The following is a 20681-nucleotide window of genomic DNA, read 5'->3' as shown; positions in this document are numbered from 1 at the left end:
TTCAAGCCTCTTCTACATTTTTGCTTATGCTCTGTCTGAATTTAAGGTTAGACATCATTCGTTTCAAATAGATCAGTGGTTCTATGATGGCTATTTAATACCGTACTAACTGTCATCTTCTTATCAACCCAGTTTTTCAAAGGACTGTTCTGCCTCTATCTGTTCACCAGGTGCCGGCGCTGGAGATGTGGGTGTCATCATTGTGGATTCTAACGGCAGGAGGGATACAGTGGAGATTGTTCTGGAGAACAAGGGAGACAGTATTTTCCGCTGCACCTATGGGCCCGTCCTGGAGGGGCCTCATACCATCTATGTGACGTTTGCTGGGCAGCAGATTCCCAGAAGCCCTTTCACTGCCCACATCTCCGAGGGTAGGTTACATACATATACAGTATACAGTACATACATACAGTATATACGGTACTCAAACAGACAGGTCAACAATTTAAACTTGTTTTAATGATAGACATTGTTAAACCTGATTATTTTTTTCAGGTTATCCGTGGGCCTCCGAGGTCATATGTTTTCACCATGTAATGTCAGGTTTATTGCTGCTGCATATCCACTCTTAGGCTGCGGCTACACTGATCCATTGGAAAAACGTACAGAATTACTAACGGATAGATTTATGTCGGTTGGTTTGTTTTGGAACGTCACCGTTCTGGCATTCATAACACAACGCCTCGTCAACTCTGATTTGCTAAACGGACGGTGATGAATCCGTCCTTTCCAGAAAAAGTTTAACTGGGATCAACTTTCTGTCCGTCAAAACGGACGGAAATCTGACGGAGACGGACGCGTCGTCAGCGCTGCCCGACAACGTAGGAGCTCTCGTTGAAAACTAATTGAAATGAACAGAGACGTACAGACACAACGGTGTGGCCACGGCCTTAGATTAAATAGGGTATTTACAATATTCATTGTATCTCCTTTATTGAACACAATTGGACTTCATAGGGATAGTTCAGATTTTTGGAACCCTAGCCCTATTTGCTACTTAGCAATGATGATGATGATTGGTAGAGTCCTTTCTAAGCACAATCCATGCTGTTCATCATACTAGCTCCAGATAGTTAGCCACAAACCAATACAAGGTCAATGGGGTCACGCTCCTGTCTGTGCAAGCTGACTGAGGCTCACTGAGATTTACTTCACAGGGCACACAAAGACAATTTCAATGAGTCAGCTTGCACAGACAGCAGCGTGACCCCATTGGCCTTGTAGTGGTTTGTGGCTAACTGTCTACAGCTAGTATGAGGAACAACATGGATTGTGCTGAGAAAGGAATCATTGCTAAGTAGCAATTAAGGCTAGGGTTCTAAAAATCAGAACTATCCCTTTAAAAATGTGTTTCCTGGTGTCGTTTTTCTTACACGACCCGTTTATTGTTTCACAACTTTCATTAGATGTGTTCTATGGGAGATAGAGAGCCAAAGAGAACGTCATTTCCTGCTTCAGCACTGTACCAGCGATTTTCATTTCATCCGCCATTTATTTTCTCATAGACATTTAGTAAAATGCTTATAAAAAATGTTTTACTTGTTCACACCAAATTTCAGATATATTTAGAATAGGGAGAGACCATAGAACATTTCACTCGGACCAAAACGTAAAAAAAGTCGAAAACATATTTTCTTTAAATCCGAATTTTTTTAAACGTTTTGGTCAGAGTGAAATGTTCTATGGTCTCTCCCGATTCTAAATATATCTGAACCGTGTTATAAGCATTTTCTGAAATGTCTATGGGAAAATAAACGGTGGATGAAAATCTCTGGTACAGTGCTGAAGCAGGAAGTGACCTTCACTTTGGCTCTCTATTGGTCTTTGATTTAATTCCATATAGCATTATAAAGGTCTTGAAATTTCTGAAACATGCAGATACCTTGATCCACAATAATCAGCTTTTTGACCCCGCCCCCTTCCCCCACTTCTCCTCCTCCTTTCTAATTAGAGTGGGTGTCACCTGACTTCTAATGTCCAGACTGACTGATGAAAGAACTGAACCTTTTTGATCTCCGTAACAGTCTAGGTTGGAGTCTGACGGGCCAGTCTGCCCAGCTGTCCCAGCTTCTCTGAGTAGTGGGTGTTTGGCTGCAGCTGTGCGCTCATGGCAACCCAATCACCAGAGTAAAATGTCCACATTGTACCTTTCTACGATCCACGGTATTCGATGTGAATTTGAAACAATCGTCCAAATACATTTGTAAAACGTATTTTAGTGTTCTGCGAACCTACAATCTTGTATACATTTGAAACAAAACACCAGTTGATTTGAAAACATCGCTGCCTTTCCAATGTTTAAATTAAAATAAAATAAATTAAACAAATGTGGTTATGTTTTAATAGGCCAGTAAAACAACTTGGTTAAGGTTAGTATTATGGTTTGGGTTTGACCAAGACTCTCCAGTGTGAATCCCGGCCACAACACCCTTATTGGCGGACTCTATGACGTGTATAACATTGATATACACATGATCTAGAAACATTATGCAACATATTTTTGGTTCAGAAACATATACATGCGTGTATTGCAGAAATGTACAATCCCAACATTTTATTCTGGCGACCATGGCTACTCATGGTTTTGGGCTGTGCTGTTTGGGCCTTCTTCTGGGCACTCTTTTGGTCCAGTGGTATGGTGGTCTGCAGATCTCCGTCCTCTTCCTGCCTATGTATGTGTTAATACTGTTGTTATATTTCATGTTGGACGTAGCCTCCCCATTCGTTGTTCAATGAATATGGGAACGGACGCAGGAACGTCCGCTCTCATATTCATTGAACAATGAATGGAGAGGCAACGTCTCCATTCAGGTAACCGCGGTTACAACGTAACCGTTCGTTCCCTCCCTCAGTTCCACAGAGCGGCTCTCCGGTGCAGGTAGTACCTCAGCCTATGCGCACCCCACCCTCAGACAAGACAAGGAGAGCCCCTCCTCCAACACCGCCCAAACCCAGGCGACCAAGTTAGTACAGGCCAGGGGGGGGTGGGGGATGTGACTGGAGCCTGCTTGCGCTAGCCTGGTCCCTCCTACTTTACCTCAACTCAAAACCATCCCCTGCCTCAGAAGTCTATAAAGGGCTTTCCCAGCTTTTGATAGCATGTACCGGCACTGCCTTTAGCCCCGAGCGGCTTCATCCTCCTCTACGATCCAGAATAGAGAGCCAAAGTCACACCCACTTCCGGGTTAGGCATACGAACCAAAGGACTTCATCGACATTTCATGAAATGTTTATAGAAATTGTTTTACTTGGTCAAACCAAGACATTCAAGATTCAAGATTCAAGATTTATTAAATGTCCCAAAAGGGCAATTTGGGTTGCAAAAAGCGTAATACAAAGTACATACATAAAAACAAACAAGACCAATAAAAACATTATAAGAACAGTCTAGAGCAGCAGTTTAAAGTGCAGCACAACAGTTAAAGTGCAAATATGACAACCGTAGCAGTGATCTAAAGTGAAAAGTAGTGATATAAGGTGCACAGTAGCAAAGTGCAGTGTGGCGAGTGACTGCCTTCACTCTCGGCACATTTATATTACAAGAAAAGCTACAATGTATCATTGCATCAAATCACAAAGGAAAACCACGGTCCAGACCGGGGCAGAGAAAGTATATAAATATACAGATGTACTGTACCATACCCCTAAGAATAAATAAGGATAAAAGGATAAAATAAATAAAATAAGAGCAACGACAGATGGGGAAACATTACATTTGTACCCCAGCAGCGTTCATCGCTAGAGACAGGCACAAAGGAATTTTTGTATCTGTTATTTTTAACTATGTACAATTCAATTCACAATTCAGCTTTACAATCAGGAGAGACCATAGAACATTTCACTCGGGGGGTTTGGGGACATTGACATGCCCCCCGCTATTTTTACCCCCCCTGGATCCTAAAATATAGCTGAATCACTTGGTGTGACCAAGTAAAACTGTTTTCATAAGCTTTTCACTAAATGTCTATGGAAAAATAAATGGCGGAGGAAATCCCTAACTAACCCGGAAGTCGGCGTGACTTTGGCTCTCCATAGAGAGTGAATGACTGTGTGAAGCCCTCTCTGGACAGCATTACTATGACCAGAGGTCTTAGGGTAATCCTTAGGCTCAGAGTTCTATCCCATACTGTATGTTACGAACTGGCTATTATTTCACTGTTGAGAGGACAAAACCAAATTGCAGATTTCCTCTGGTAGTTCCAGGGGACCTGGCAACATTTATAGAGGTAACTCAGATATCTTGCATTTCAATTACACGGTCTAACCTTTTTGTAAGGATGCGACAATATTCAACACATCACAACACAAAAATGTGACAATATCGCAGGGCAGAAAAAATGAATCACAATATTCACTACATTTTATTCTGCAGACTCCTCTGGTAGTACCAGTGGACCTGGCAAAATCACAATGAGATGACTTTCCCTCACAGTTTCACAAGCTCTCCATCCATCTTATAGTATTTGTACTTTAAAATGACATTTTGAAATTTGCCATCGCTGGAAAGATTTGTGGCTCAAAAACCCATGATCAAGGTTGAAATGTAATTCTGCACCAAATTTGGACTTTGTTGTCACTTTTATTTATTACATTGTCCATCCAACTTTTTTTGTTTGTTACTTTTTCTTGTACTTTTTTTTTTTGCCACGTTCATAAAAACTATGAGTGCCTAATAATGTCGTCTGAAGAGGGCTTTTGTGTGTGTGTGTGTGTGTGTGTGTGTGTGTGTGTGCGTGTGTGTGTGTGCGTGTGTGTGTGTGCGCGTGCATGTGTGTGCGTGTGTATGTGTGCGTGCGTGCGTGCGTGCGTGCGTGTGTGTATGTGTTTGTGTGTGTGCGTGTGCGTGTGCAGGTCCACCTCATTTGAACATCTGGAGGCAGCACCAGCCAGCTTTTGGTTGGTTTGGACGTCACCTTTACACAGTCACTCAGCACATGGAACATACCGATCATACAATTCATCAGATACACAAATACATGACAAAAGTAGAGATGACTTAGAGATGTATTATTTTTCACTTATTCAGAGGAATTATTTTGGTAAAATCGGCAAAACATGAACGTTTAACTACTGTAATTCCGCTTTTTGATTAAGAACTAACAAGTGGAAATAACATGGTTAATAGAACCTAAACAAACTAAGAATTTTAAAATAGGTTCTTACTGCCTAGTATAATTTTTCGTAACAGCAAGTATTTCTGAAAATATTAGTCATTTAGTCATTTTTTGGCCCTTCCTCTCATTTGAGGAGAGTGAATATATGAGTGTGACCATTCAGATGTGTGCGCTGTTCACACTTGTGCCTTTATCTTCATCATCATCATCATCTGCCTGCCATACCCTTTCCTCCTCAGAGCAAAATTCCCCATAACCCATTCCTCCTCCAGCTAACCCTGACATCAATTTACCAGCTACTTAATTAGCTACCTAATTAAGTATAACAGTATCTGTTTAGATACAATCTTAACGTCTAACCATTCAAGCACTGTCATTTAAATCATATATCATTGTTACAAAAGAATCTTCTGGTCTACGAAAATTTTACACTGCTTTGCCATTTATTTCCGAAACATTTTACCATTAAACAATACACCAAATTAGCGTGTATATACACTTGAATTACTGTGGGTATAAAATGGTGTCAAATGGTCTATACTACTATATTCTCTTTCAAAATAAAATATTTTTTTAACATTTTGCCAGAACGAAAGCTGTCAACAATTGGTGTCATTTTCCATGTTTTCATTCTTTCCATATCTTCAAGTCCTGAACCTGAATATCAAATGCCTTGCTCTTTGTCTGTTCTTCAATAATGATAACCCTGTTTTCATTTCTGCCCATCTCTCCTGCTGCTTCTCCCTGCAGCTGCAGCAAACTCTGCTTCTCCCAGCCGCTGTTCAACTGACTAACAGCGAAACCTCTGCGGCAGTGTGTGTGTGTGTGTGTGTGTCTGTGTGTGCCCTATGTGTGTGTGTTCTTGTCATTTATCCTTGAGGTGAGGTCATTTTGGCCAAACCACACTTCTACAAGGGGTTAGTTTAGGATTAAAACTTGAGTTTAGGGTTAGGAGAGGCCGAGGGCAATTGTCATTACTCAAAAATATTGTTATTATAACTATTTGGATTTAAAAAAATACGTAACTTGTATGTGTTCTACTTGTTATGAGTCATCAAATGTTTTTACAAGCGATGTTAGAGTCACATTTATTGATGAAACACTTTTAACAGCATATGGGGACAATTGCAACGACACACGTAATACCTTCATTATAAATTAAAGGGCCACAATAAACTCCCACTAATATAACAATATTTAATAATGTAATATCCATTGGACAATGACTTCCAGTTTAATTAAAACAGTATAACTATATAATTACACAAATATAAAAACTTTTCCCCCAACACAGAGCATGTCAGAGTTTCATGGTTCTGTATCGTTTCTGATTGGCGCAATTTGAGATGTTACAATTGTCCCTTTGTTAAAACTGCCCCTGGTCTCCCCTACTAAAGACAAAATAGGTAAAACAGGTATTAGGTTTAGGTTAGGGTAAGACATTCTGTAAGGTTAGGTTAGTCTAGGGACAGGATTTGGGTTTAGGGTTAAAATTAGAATTAGGATTACATTTAGGTTAGGGTAAATGTTTAGGTGAAGGTTAGTTTAGCGAATTAATAAAATTTGTGGAAGATCCTCACGAGGGTAGAAATGCAAGGATGTGAGTGTGTGAGTTACGCGAGTTATGTGAGTTACGTGAGTGTATCTGTGAATACAGACTCATCATATGCTCTCCCAGTCTAACCAGCTCTCCATATCTCCTGTTGATGGTTCCATAGCCTGCAACCCCAACGCCTGCAGGGCTTCGGGAAGAGGTCTCCAGCCGAAGGGGGTGAGGGTGAAAGAAGTGGCTGATTTCAAGGTGTACACTAAGGGAGCAGGCAGCGGCGAGCTCAAAGTCACCGTGAAGGGACCAAGTGAGTCGATCAGGATAACATATTTGAGTATGCATCTTCTCCAAAGAACTGCTTTTCTATTCGAGGCGCACAGAGCGCACCGCTCAAAAACGCTAGCCGCAAAGCGCGTCGAAACGGCAGGCGCAGTGCTGGGTGCTAGGAGTGCTCCTCCTAGTGTGTCTTCACCCTAGAAAATGAATTGCAGAATGGCGATGGTAGCTCAAAAAACTATTTTGCCTTGGTCTGATGTTGTCACTGCAATTGAATGTCAAAGTGACTTGGATGACCTGTGGGTGACCTTTTGAACGCAGAGGGCTTGGAGGAGCCGGTGAAGGTGCGTGAGGTGGGAGACGGCCTGTATGAGTGCGACTACTACCCCATCCTGACCGGGAAATACATCATCACCATTACCTGGGGAGGACACAGCATCCCACGCAGGTTATTGTGTCAACCTCGCATAATCACACTGAAGCACACTGTAAAACCTGTTCAATTCACTTAACTATTTTTTCCTTTATTGTATCTCCATGTACTCTGGAATGGTTATAGTTGTAGGTTTACTTACACTTGATTCATATTTCATAGGTTCTTACCTTTCAAACAAGGCCAGACATATACAAGGCCTCATGGTTGAGGAGCCATCCTGGTTAATTTGGTGTCTGTCTGTCTGTCTGTCTGTCTGTCTAGGCAAGAGAACACCTCAAAGCACCCTGGGCTTATCTTAACCCGCTTGAAAAATCAACCATTGTTGTTGTTTTCCTTGTGAGGACAGCCTGGCAAATTAGTCTGATGTTAATAAAGAGGGACTCCTGTATGTGTTTCCTACAGCCCATTCGAGGTGGTGGTGAGTGAGGATGCAGGTCCTCAGAAGGTGCGGGCATGGGGTCCCGGCCTGGAGACTGGCATGGTGGGGAAGAGTGCTGACTTTGTGGTGGAGGCCATCGGCACGGAGGTGGGAACTCTGGGTACGTCTGGCAGCGTGGCCTCCACATACATACAAAGAGGAACGCAAAGGACATTCCAACACAGGGAACTTGTTTTATTGTTCTCAAACGTAGGTTATGCGCAGTGGTGGAAAATAAATAAATAATAATATATATAAATAATTTTATGCTACTTTGTACTTATACTCCATTACATTTATTTCACAGCTCTAGTTACCCAAAGTATAGCTAAAATGTTACGATTACTGTAGCTTCATGTTGACAACTTTAAAATGCTGCGTAAATATATATATATTTATATATATAGGCCAAACAGGCGTGGCGCAGTGCCAGAATAGGCCAGAATGGGCATTTCGGCCTTAAATACCGGCCTAACGATATCTTCCCCCCTGGCGTTAATTTAGCGCCTTGCGCTTTTGAAAACCAGGCCTTATTCAGTGCGCCGCGGATATTCCAGGCACAGCTTCTCCTCTGCTGATCTCACACTTTGTCCCCCTCTAGCTCTCTCACTTCCTCCCTCGTGCGCTCAGACAGCCACAAAGTCCGATGGAGAAAAAAAAAGTAGTTATACCATACGTAGTATAACAACATGACAGTTTTAACAACATGACAGTTTTTATAACATGACAGTTTTGAGCCCGTCATTCAGAGGCTGTTCTCTCCCACCCTCTCTCTCTCACACTCCCTGCGCAGCACAAATGGAAAAAACGCTGTTCTCTCCCCCGCTCTCTCTCTCTCACTCCCTCAAATCTCCCAGCATGCATTGAAACTAATACATTTCGAGAATAAATATCAACCAAATCAGCATAAATTGCCTAAAGTGGTAGATAGAAATACTGTTTCTGTTCACACAACATGCAATTCTCGAACATTTCAATATTGGCCAAAATAAAACATAGAAATCCAAACACAACCCTATGTGAAACATATATGTCATCCTGGCATCCTGGGGCTATATATATCCCTCGCAGGTTTAACGTGATTTAGATGAGTGACAGCGTAACACGGTTCTACTGTCATGTCCTATACTGTGATGTCCGCTCCAATAAATTGGCCCTACTTCACATTTAGTTTTACAATAAAAACACATTTCTGCAATGACTTTACATAATGTAGGCTATATTTATGTGCATCATCCTACCTGTGCAGCAGTGGAGAGAAAACAATATCATTTTGGACAAACTTTCACCAATCTAATCTCATCATGACATAGGGATAGGCTATTTTTTTCTAGCCAATGTGTTTAGAACATTCTTTTCACTTTGATCTTGCTATAGTGTAGCGTATTTACATGCTTGCAGTATTTAAACTACAGTTAGATTGGTTTGAGAAGCATAATAATATGGAATAATAGCCTATATATGGAGACAGATAGACGGGGATGAAAGGGAGGGGGGGAGCAGAGCGCTTGGCTTTTCTGGCTTTACTGGATCGTTCCGTGGAATTTGAGCTTAAAAGGCAAGCTTGTGATTTGTTTACTGCACTTCCCCAATGAGCAGAATGTGCATAATTTTACGCTTAAAAGGAGTGGTTGTAATGCTTAAGGCCGCCTGTAGCACCGACACCAAGATATCGAGTGGGCTGGGCTGGTCCACACCCACTGATCTGCGCTGGGCGCAGTTTATAGGCCGATGCAACGATAAGGATGTTTGATACTCCCTGGAGTGCACATAGAAAACATTATTGAGGTGATTTATGTGAAAATTATCAAATGAATATGTTTTATTTATGATTGATAATAAAGATTTTGCAAAAATAAATGAATTACAGTATAAATACATCAATATATAAAATTAAATTATAAAAAAAATCCAAACGGAGATACCTGTTTTTGCAAATGAACTCTTCATATATATATATATATATATATATATATATATACACACAGTATATATACATATATGTGTGTGTATACTAGGGATGGGCATTTCTAGCAAAAACACTATTCGAAATTCGCTGGCCAAATTCGAATTTAATTCGAAATTCGAAAATAAAAATAAAAATGTAATTTTTTTTTTTTTTTTTTTTTTTTTTTTTTTGTGAGTGAAATGTTGCATTGTCTCCCCTGATTCTAAGTCTACGGCTTTATTAATTAATATAAAAAGCTTCTGCTGTGGATTTTTAGCTCAAACAAGCATTGCACCACTGAAGTAAAGAACATGTTACATGACATTGACATTTTCGAAAATAAAAAACAGTTTAGTCAATCATGAGTGGTTCATTAAATATTTAGTAGGCTCAGGTCTGAGTGCCAAAGGGGTGCCAAAGTCACCCCCTCTCCCTCTTCATGGGATTTCATCCGCCATTCATTTTTCCATAAACCTTGCTTAAAATGCTTATAAAAATTGTTTTACTTGCTCAAACCAAGCGATTTGACTATACTTAGAATCAGGGGAGACAATGCAACATTTCACTCAATTTTTTTTTTTTTTTTTTTCTTTCCGAATTTCGAATTTCAATAATAAAAGTCGACCTTGATAATAACAACGATTATTCGGAAATTCGATGCCCATCCCTAGTGTATACACACACACATATATGTATATATATACTGTATATATATATACTCTGGATATACATACATATATGTGTGTGTGTGTGTGTGTGTGTGTGTGTATACACACACATATATGTATACAGTATATACTGTGTATATATATATATATATCCATACATATATGTGTGTGTGTGTGTGTGTGTGTGTGTGTGTGTGTGTTTGTGTGTGTGAGTATAAATACAGAAACAGTAGCCTACAGTTTACATAATGAGTATGTTTACTTTGATACTTTAAGTAACAAAACTCCATACGATCTGCTGAGTCTCGCTCTACCTTTAAAGGTACGTTCACACCGACCTATTAACACGTTCACTGCCAATGACGAGTTGACTCGTCAAAAAAAATCCAACGGTTGACTGCCAATGACGAGTTGACTCGTCAAAAAAAAAAAAAAAAAAAATTTGACGGTGGGACGTGGATCAACGCCCCCCACGTCTCCTATAAAAATATTGGAGCCACCGAACGTGTACAACCCATTCCACCGGCCCACTAAGTGGCGACAGTGCTCTCCAGACTAGAAAAAGCCGAGCCAAAACTGCAGGGGAACGCGCGAGGAAACCATTCTCATACTGTAAAATCGATTGGCGAAAACGCTTTCCCTTTGCGCATTATCGCGCTGGGAGCTGGCGGTGGGGGATTGCAAATTTGCATAATAGATTATGCGTGCAACACACTTTGAAACACCGGCAGAAAGCCCCTCAATCGCACGCAGCTTCATTGCAGCTGAGCTCACAACCGAAACGACTCATGCAGACTCGCCCAAAGAGCAGCCGCCAGCAGCCAGGCAGCACAGACAGGCAGAGCCTCGCTTGTGACAAACGCTGCAAAGCCATCAGAGACACACCCACGGAGGGAGGAGTTTGAAGGAGAGGGGGGTTTCCTGTTCTCTCCCACCCTCTCTCTCTCACACTCCCTGCGCAGCACAAATGGAAAAAAAGCTGTTCTCTCCCCCGCTCTCTCTCTCTCACTCCCTCAAATCTCCCAGCATGCATTGAAACTAATACATTTCGAGAATAAATATCAACCAAATCACCATAAATTGCCTAAAGTGGTAGATAGAAATACTGTTTCTGTTCACACAACATGCAATTCTCGAACATTTCAATATTGGCCAAAATAAAACATAGAAATCCAAACACAACCCTATGTGAAACATATATGTCATCCTGGCATCCTGGGGCTATATATATCCCTCGCAGGTTTAACGTGATTTAGATGAGTGACAGCGTAACACGGTTCTACTGTCATGTCCTATACTGTGATGTCCGCTCCAATAAATTGGCCCTACTTCACATTTAGTTTTACAATAAAAACACATTTCTGCAATGACTTTACATAATGTAGGCTATATTTATGTGCATCATCCGCAGCAGTGGAGAGAAAACAATATCATTTTGGACAAACTTTCACCAATCTAATCTCATCATGACATAGGGATAGGCTATTTTTTTCTAGCCAATGTGTTTAGAACATTCTTTTCACTTTGATCTTGCTATAGTGTAGCGTATTTACATGCTTGCAGTATTTAAACTACAGTTAGATTGGTTTGAGAAGCATAATAATATGGAATAATAGCCTATATATGGAGACAGATAGACGGGGATGAAAGGGAGGGGGGGGAGCAGAGCGCTTGGCTTTTCTGGCTTTACTGGATCGTTCCGTGGAATTGGAGCTTAAAAGGCAAGCTTGTGATTCGTTTACTGCACTTCCCCAATGAGCAGAATGTGCATAATTTTACGCTTAAAAGGAGTGGTTGTAATGCTTAAGGCCGCCTGTAGCACCGACACCAAGATATCGAGTGGGCTGGGCTGGTCCACACCCACTGATCTGCGCTGGGCGCAGTTTATAGGCCGATGCAACGATAGGGATGTTTGATACTCCCTGGAGTGCACATAGAAAACATTATTGAGGTGATTTATGTGAAAATTATCAAATGAATATGTTTTATTTATGATTGATAATAAAGATTTTGCAAAAATAAATGAATTACAGTATAAATACATCAATATATAAAATTAAATTATAAAAAAAATCCAAACGGAGATACCTGTTTTTGCAAATGAACTCTTCATATATATATATATATATATATATATATATATATATATATATATATATATACACACAGTATATATACATATATGTGTGTGTATACTAGGGATGGGCATTTCTAGCAAAAACACTATTCGAAATTCGCTGGCCAAATTCGAATTTAATTCGAAATTCGAAAATAAAAATAAAAATGTAATTTTTTTTTTTTTTTTTTTTTTTTTTTTTGTGAGTGAAATGTTGCATTGTCTCCCCTGATTCTAAGTCTACGGCTTTATTAATTAATATAAAAAGCTTCTGCTGTGGATTTTTAGCTCAAACAAGCATTGCACCACTGAAGTAAAGAACATGTTACATGACATTGACATTTTCGAAAATAAAAAACAGTTTAGTCAATCATGAGTGGTTCATTAAATATTTAGTAGGCTCAGGTCTGAGTGCCAAAGGGGTGCCAAAGTCACCCCCTCTCCCTCTTCATGGGATTTCATCCGCCATTCATTTTTCCATAAACCTTGCTTAAAATGCTTATAAAAATTGTTTTACTTGCTCAAACCAAGCGATTTGACTATACTTAGAATCAGGGGAGACAATGCAACATTTCACTCAATTTTTTTTTTTTTTTTTTTTTTTTTTTTTCGAATTTCGAATTTCAATAATAAAAGTCGACCTTGATAATAACAACGATTATTCGAAAATTCGAAATTCGATGCCCATCCCTAGTGTATACACACACACATATATGTATATATATACTGTATATATATATTCTGGATATACATACATATATGTGTGTGTGTGTGTGTGTGTGTGTATACACACACATATATGTATACAGTATATACTGTGTATATATATATATATATCCATACATATATGTGTGTGTGTGTGTGTGTCTGTGTTTGTGTGTGTGAGTATAAATACAGAAACAGTAGCCTACAGTTTACATAATGAGTATGTTTACTTTGATACTTTAAGTAACAAAACTCCATACGATCTGCTGAGTCTCGCTCTACCTTTAAAGGTACGCTCACACCGACCTATTAACACGTTCACTGCCAATGACGAGTTGACTCGTCAAAAATAATCCAACGGTTGACTGCCAATGACGAGTTGACTCGTCAAAAAAAAAAAAAAAAAAATTTGACGGTGGGACGTGGATCAACGCCCCCCACGTCTCCTATAAAAATATTGGAGCCACCGAACGTGTACAACCCATTCCACCGACCCACTAAGTGGCGACAGTGCTCTCCAGACTAGAAAAAGCCGAGCCAAAACTGCAGGGAAACGCGCGAGGAAACCATTCTCATACTGTAAAATGGATTGGCGAAAACGCTTTCGCTTTCGCGCATTATCGCGCTGGGAGCTGGCGGTGGGGGATTGCAAATTTGCATAATAGATTATGCGTGCAACACACTTTGAAACACCGGCAGAAAGCCCCTCAATCGCACGCAGCTTCATTGCAGCTGAGCTCACAACCGAAACGACTCATGCAGACTCGCCCAAAGAGCAGCCGCCAGCAGCCAGGCAGCACAGACAGGCAGAGCCTCGCTTGTGACAAACGCTGCAAAGCCATCAGAGACACACCCACGGAGGGAGGAGTTTGAAGGAGAGGGGGGTTTCCTGCTGCTATGGAGGAAATTACTGTTCAAAACTATTGTTTAGATGTCTGACGTCTTACGCCAAAAATAAATGGTTAAAGTGACTGTTCTATCGAATTTCACAAAAAGCCATTTATCTCAGAATAAATTTTCAGACGCTGAAACCATGCTGTATTCTACTGCTAATGCCTACATAACTACTAACTCTACAAACTAACTCTTTTAGACAGAGAAAGCACACATTCTATTAGTTCTTTTGAGATCATTTGTGTTCACAAAATCTTAGCAGAAAAGAATCCTCGGCTCTTGAAAGATGAGCCAGAATCCTCAAAAAAAAAACTTGGCAGAACCTACCTACAGTATTGAAAAAACGGCTGGCAGTGAATGTGTTAAAGATTTTCGCTGGCATTGAGTTTACATACAAAGTCAATGCAAATGAGCGATTGAGTATATTCGCCCAGGAGAAAAATCGCTGGGCGTCCAAGCGACAGAGACAGAGAGATAGAGCGAAAATTCGCTCGTCGCCCGAGATGAAATATCCCAACTCGAGCGAAATTTCGCTGCCATCAGTCGCTCGCTGTTCAATGCTGATTGGCTGCCGTGTGAGAGTGAGTCAAGGATCACACTGGCTTGGAACAAACCGCTGGTTTATTGTGTGGCAACAACCGCATTGACAGCTGATTGACAGGCTGACAGCTGACATGAAGTGAAGTCTGTACTACCGGTATAGAGCTCGCGTTAGGAGTACGCTGATAGGCTTAGCTTGTAAACAACTACGGTGGCTCGTAGTGGACAAACATCACGACATTGCGTAACGTTATAGCCCCCAGATGCCGTCAATTCTTGTGCCTGTTGACGAGCGATTTAAACAGAGCAACAGAGCAACAGAGCGATTCCAAAGCGTTGAATCGAGCGACGGAGAGAAAAATAAACATCTCGGTGTGAACACAGCTTTAGAAGAGACTCAAGACCCAGCTCTTTCACCAACACCTTCACACTTGATGAGCATGAATGATGAAAGGATGAAAAAGGGATGATAGATGTACATGAACGTTAATTGCATGAATGATGATGAATGCGGGCCATGAATGGCACACTGCCTGGTGGCACCTGGGTCCATTCGGACTCAAGCTTGGCCTCATGGCACTTACTCATGTTGTTGTCTTCTGACTAGATCATTGCTTGTGTTGTATAAAGCTCAGATGTACTTCACTTTGGATAGAAGCATCTGCTAAGTGAAATTGTAACATTGTAACAAATGACTTATTGGATGCATTGACTCTGCTGGGACGTACAACAAATATTGTCCATGTCCCCTTGGTCTGTCTCTGTGCACGTAGTATTTATTGTTGATGCTCGAACATTCCAAAAAGATTTTGTGTGTAACCACCCGTTTCCACTGACTATTGACAGGGTTCTCTATCGAGGGTCCGTCCCAGGCTAAGATTGAGTGCGATGACAAAGGCGACGGGTCGTGTGATGTGCGATACTGGCCCACAGAGCCTGGGGACTACGCCGTGCACGTGATCTGTGACGACGAGGACATTAAGGACAGTCCCTTCATGGCCCACATCCTCCCTGCAGCCAATGACGTCTTCCCAGAGAAGGTGAGATACGGCTTAGCACACACACATCTTCTGTCTCTCGCTTGTAAATATGCTCATTCTAGAACAGGAGTTCCCAAACTACAGTATTCAGAGTTCATCAGACCAAGTATTAACCTGACGCTGCCAGATGGACGGTTTAGCTTCACATTACGTTTCACTAAACCAGTCCATCTGGGAATGCAGTAATCCAACCCGCTGACGGAGGCGGGCACTTTTTCCAAGCTACTTGGCAGGTGATTGGATGACCCATCTGTCTATCACCGCTGGTGCGTGTTAACTTCAACCAATCAGATCGCCATGCCTCTGACGTAACGTTTGCGACCGGAGGACTAATAAACACATATGGGGCCTCGTTCGGGGGTATGAGCCTGTTGAAATGTTTGTTGCTAATTAGCGGCTAACAGCAGCCAGGAGTATTTGGCTACGCGCAGCGAATTGATGAGTGGCCGTCCCTTGCGCTATTAGTTAATTGATGAAAACGGAGCGCAGTGCCACGTGTGTTTATTTACTATGCTGCCTCGCTATCTCCGTATAAGAACGTAAAGCGCTTTTGCGCAGCTTTGTGTGTGTGTTTTGTGGAAGCTAATGTAGGCTAACATGTGCTCCAGCTAGAGTGATGTGGGCTGGGGCCAGAGTTATGATTATTGCATGGGAATTTCCACAAACTAACGCATCAGCGATTAATAATTGGATTGGATTAATAAACGTTTTGATATTTTGGAAATGCTGTCCAGTTGAGAAATAACTGAAGTTATTGCTGTATCTACGATAGCCTCGCTAGCTTTCGCTTCCGCGGCGGCAGCCATGTTGACGAGTGAAAAGAACTACAAAGACCATGTACCCACTACTTGCCCAGACGCTTCTCAGTAGCGTCACACAGAAAGCCCGCCTAAGGCTGCCGCTGATTCGACGAGCCGGCCATGGTTCGGGTTTCTAAGAAAATCATCTTAACTGCCTGTGCATATCAAGATGGATTACGTCGAGATAATCTCTTTTGATCTCGCGAGGTTATCCATCTTGCAAGCAAGGTCAACCAATTATAGCACTATGTACCAAACCAAATTGACCAAGTACTACTTCTCCACTGCGGATACCAACAATTTTGTTCGTAAAATACAATTAACTGATTTCACCATGCAGCCAGATAAACATCTTATTTGCTGATCGGCTGATGGCAGTCAGCAAGGCTCTTAGGTACCACCAAGGGGGAGCCTTGCAGGCCACCAGTGGTCCCCGGACCACAGTTTGGGAATGACTGGCTCTAGAAGATAGCGAAAGGACAGGGTATAATGATCATGTATAACTGCGATTATCTGTGCTAATCTCACAGGAACTTGTCCAATCCAATGTATATTACATGTGCTGCTGCTAAGCCTAACCCTAGCGCCCCAGATGGGAGCACAGCCAACTGTCAGTTCCACGAATGGCCACTTGAGGCTGGCTGCAAAAGCGAGTAAATCCCCATAGGCCCCCATGTTAAAAAGCCCAACTTTACGTCAGCAGAAATAAACATGTTTACAGCCTGGTACAATAAACAGTTTTGGTCTTTATAGCTAATTTAAACCATTCGTAACAATTGTATGTACAGTCTATGGCTGCAAAGAGAAGTCTGATTGTATAGAAGTCAATGGAAAAATGACCCTACTTCTCACTTGTTTTATGGCCTCAGTAAACACTTTCCTAGTAAGTTTATGCTCTCATTCGCTGAATTCAATACAGCATGATGTTCATTAAATTATCGTCCCATTTAGTTTTAAATAGACAATAAAACCTGCTATGTTTTGGGTGTGATTGACAGGTCGCCTGTCTAGTGATTGCAGCTCACTGATCACAGACCAATAGCAAGGCGGCGCTGCGGCTCTGTCTAGCTACAAAAAAAGGCGAATGTTACAAGTATCGAGACTTCAAAACAGGAGTCGGTGATGTCACTGTGGCTACATCCATACTTTATAGCAGTGATACTCAACTGGCGGCCCGCGGGCCACACAGGGGGCGCCCTCGGGCCGCATGTGGCCCGCGATGGAATTGCAAAAAAAAAAAAAAAAAAAAAAAAAAATTACAGTGCACCTGAACGCAACATGCAAGATACCCGCTGAATAAGGCCATGTTCAGACTAGGAGGCCAAATCTGATTTGTGAACTTTAGTGACCTATTAATGACTTTATCCAGATTGGTTTTATGAGTCTGGACGCCCCAAGTCTGATTTGTGTCACTTGTCCCAAACCACATATGGAGGTATTTTCCAATCTGCTTTCGACTGATGTGACTTGAGTGCGGACGCGCAGATCCACCAAATCTGATTTGAACGTCACTCGTAACTCGTCATCAAATGCTTCTGCGCAGGAAAACCACGTCACCAACGTACGTATTTACTGACGCCCACGTCGTTACCATAGCAACCCATGCAGATAGGCTGTTTAGGTCTGGCCACACAGATCCGACTTGAGAATCAGATTTGTGGCAGTGCGGACACACTCCCAAATCAGATTTGGGAAACCAATCAAGATAATGATGATTAACACGTTGAGTGCCAATGACGAGATATCTCGGCTTACAGGATCCAACCGTTGAGGGCCAAAGACGAGATATCTCGGCTTAAAATTTTTTTTTTTTTTTTTGACGGTGGGACATCGATCAACCCCTTTTACGTCTCCTATACCAATATTGGAGGAAGAGAATGTGTATAATCTATTTTACCGACCAGCTAAGTGGCGACAGTGCTCTCCAGACAGAGAGAAAGGCGAGCAAAAACAGCCGCGGGAGAAAGCCATTCTCAAGGAAATAGCTGGGCGAAAACGCTTTCGATTTCACACACACACACACACACACACACACACACACACACACACACACACACACACGCGCGCGCGCACACACACACACTCGAGTACCTTTGAGCATAAATAAGACCAGAATCGCAAAAGCTTCATCAAAGCTCTCAGCCGACACCCCAAGAAACGAACGAGCCCGTTTTACAGTAATCCAGACTTGCCCGAGAGCGGCCGCGGAGCCAGCAGCAGCAGCACAGACGGAGGGAGGAGTTTGGAGACACACACACACACACACACACACACACACACACACACACACACACACACACACACACACACACACACAAACACAATACAGTATACAGACTTGCCCAAGGGCACCCATAATCACAGGCACGTGAGGTGGTTCTAAAAATCCATTTATCTCAAAACTCTCTGAAAATCTCTGAAACCATGCTGTACTCAACGGCTAATATCTACATAACTACTAACTCTACAAACTAACTCTTTTAGACAGAGAAAGCACACATTCTATTAGTACTTTTGTGAACTTTGTGTTCACAAAGTCAAAGCAGAAAAGAATCCTCGGCTCTTGTAAAATGAGCCAGAATCCTCAAAAAAACCCTCTGGCAGAAGCTAACTACAGTATTGAAAAAAGGCTGGCAGTGAATGTGTTAATGACTTTATCAGCAAATCGGATTTGCCTGTAATGTGAACATGGCCTAAGTGTCCAAATGTTCATGTCGTTCTGGCCAATACTCCACTTCTGTTATAGCATTTCAGTCTGGAATATGGAATATCTTTCAATAATCTATGATTTAGCTGCTAAATTGTCAAATACCGCCGTCTGCTCGCTACCCAGGCACTTATGTATGTACTTAACCTAACTAACTATCCGGTGTGCACAACATTGTCAGACTAAACTCCGGCTGACACCCCAAAAACCTACAATCTGCTACAGAAAAATGTATATTGATTGTTTATTAACTGGCCCCTGGCCTTCTATCATTTCACGAAAGTGGCCCCCGGGCAAAGCAAGTTGAGTATCCCTGCTTTATAGTCTATGATGTCACGGTGGCTACATCCATCATACTTTATAGTCTATGATGTCAAGGTGGCTACATCCATACATTATAGTCTATGATGTCACAGTGTCACAGTGTCTACATCCAGTCTATGATGCCATAGTGTCACGGTGGCTACATCCATACTTTATAGTCTATGATGTCACAGTGTCACGGTGCCTACATCCATACTTTATAGTCTATGATGTCACGGTGGCTACATCCTTACTTTATAGTCTATGATGTCACAGTGTCACGGTGGCTACATCCATACTTTATAGTCTATGGTGTCACAAATGTCACGGTGGTGGCTACATCCATTCTTTATACTCTATGATGTCACAGTGGCTACATCCATACTTTATAGTCTATGATGTCACGGTGGCTACATCCATACTTTATAGTCTATGGTGTCACAATGTCACAGTGGCTACATCCATACTTTTCTGGTGTCATCTGAATGGAAGAATTACTCAATTTCAATATGAAAAATATAAATGTTGCTATAATAAACTTTGATTACCAGTCCTTTTCATCAAATTAGTAGCTATAATTGGGATTGATGGTGTTACAGTAGGCTACTGGTGGAAGTGCACGGTCACGATCTGGCCCTCTCGTAGCGAGGAATTTTTTGTGTGGCCCTCTCTATCATCAAAGTTGCCCATCCCTGCTTTATAGTCTATGTCGGGACCCCAGCCAACTACTTCATGAAACTGGACCAGATGTAGGCCTACATTCCCTCACCTCTCTGTCAGCCGCTTCCATTAACAGTTCCAGGACAGCCCCTTGGCTGGCAATCTGAGAAGATTCAAGATGCCCAAGAAGTTTGAAGAGCTTGTGTATTGGCCCAAGATCAGCTTGGATGTTAAACATCACATCCAGTGTGTCAGATCTATAAATCTGAAAGTCGAAGGCTTCCTGAACTACAGAAGACAGCTGCACCTCCTGAGACTGTTCCCTAAGAGGAGTGGAAATATTTGCCTCTTTATTTTTTGTGGATTCTGGCTTTTTGCTTTGCTCTCTGTCAACAGCAGAGGCAGTGTCCTAACAGTAACTAGAGAGATTCTCAAATGCTCAGAAGTATCAGGTTTTGTTCTCCCTATGTCTGTTCAGTGTCTGAAGAAACCAGTGGAATTTGACAT

General features: G+C 41.7%; 1 protein-coding gene across 2 annotated transcripts in view; it reads left to right on the top strand.

Moving 5' to 3' along the window:
• Positions 1-20681, top strand: part of flncb (filamin C, gamma b (actin binding protein 280)) — a gene marked incomplete at its 5' end in the record, with an annotated part of 245336 nt that overhangs the window by 99615 nt on the left and 125040 nt on the right. For both annotated transcript variants that reach the window (XM_083654345.1, XM_083654344.1), the window contains 5 exons: positions 171-371; positions 6833-6970; positions 7261-7387; positions 7778-7914; positions 15511-15704. In XM_083654345.1, the coding sequence (XP_083510471.1) occupies positions 171-371; positions 6833-6970; positions 7261-7387; positions 7778-7914; positions 15511-15704 (797 nt within the window). The remainder of the gene's footprint in view (positions 1-170; positions 372-6832; positions 6971-7260; positions 7388-7777; positions 7915-15510; positions 15705-20681) is intronic.

This window comes from Poromitra crassiceps (genome assembly GCF_964638095.1).
Source record: "Poromitra crassiceps genome assembly, chromosome: 2".
Taxonomy (NCBI): domain Eukaryota; kingdom Metazoa; phylum Chordata; class Actinopteri; order Beryciformes; family Melamphaidae; genus Poromitra; species Poromitra crassiceps.
The sequence above is the reverse complement of the archived record's forward strand: the minus strand, read 5'-3'. Positions and strand labels throughout refer to the sequence as shown.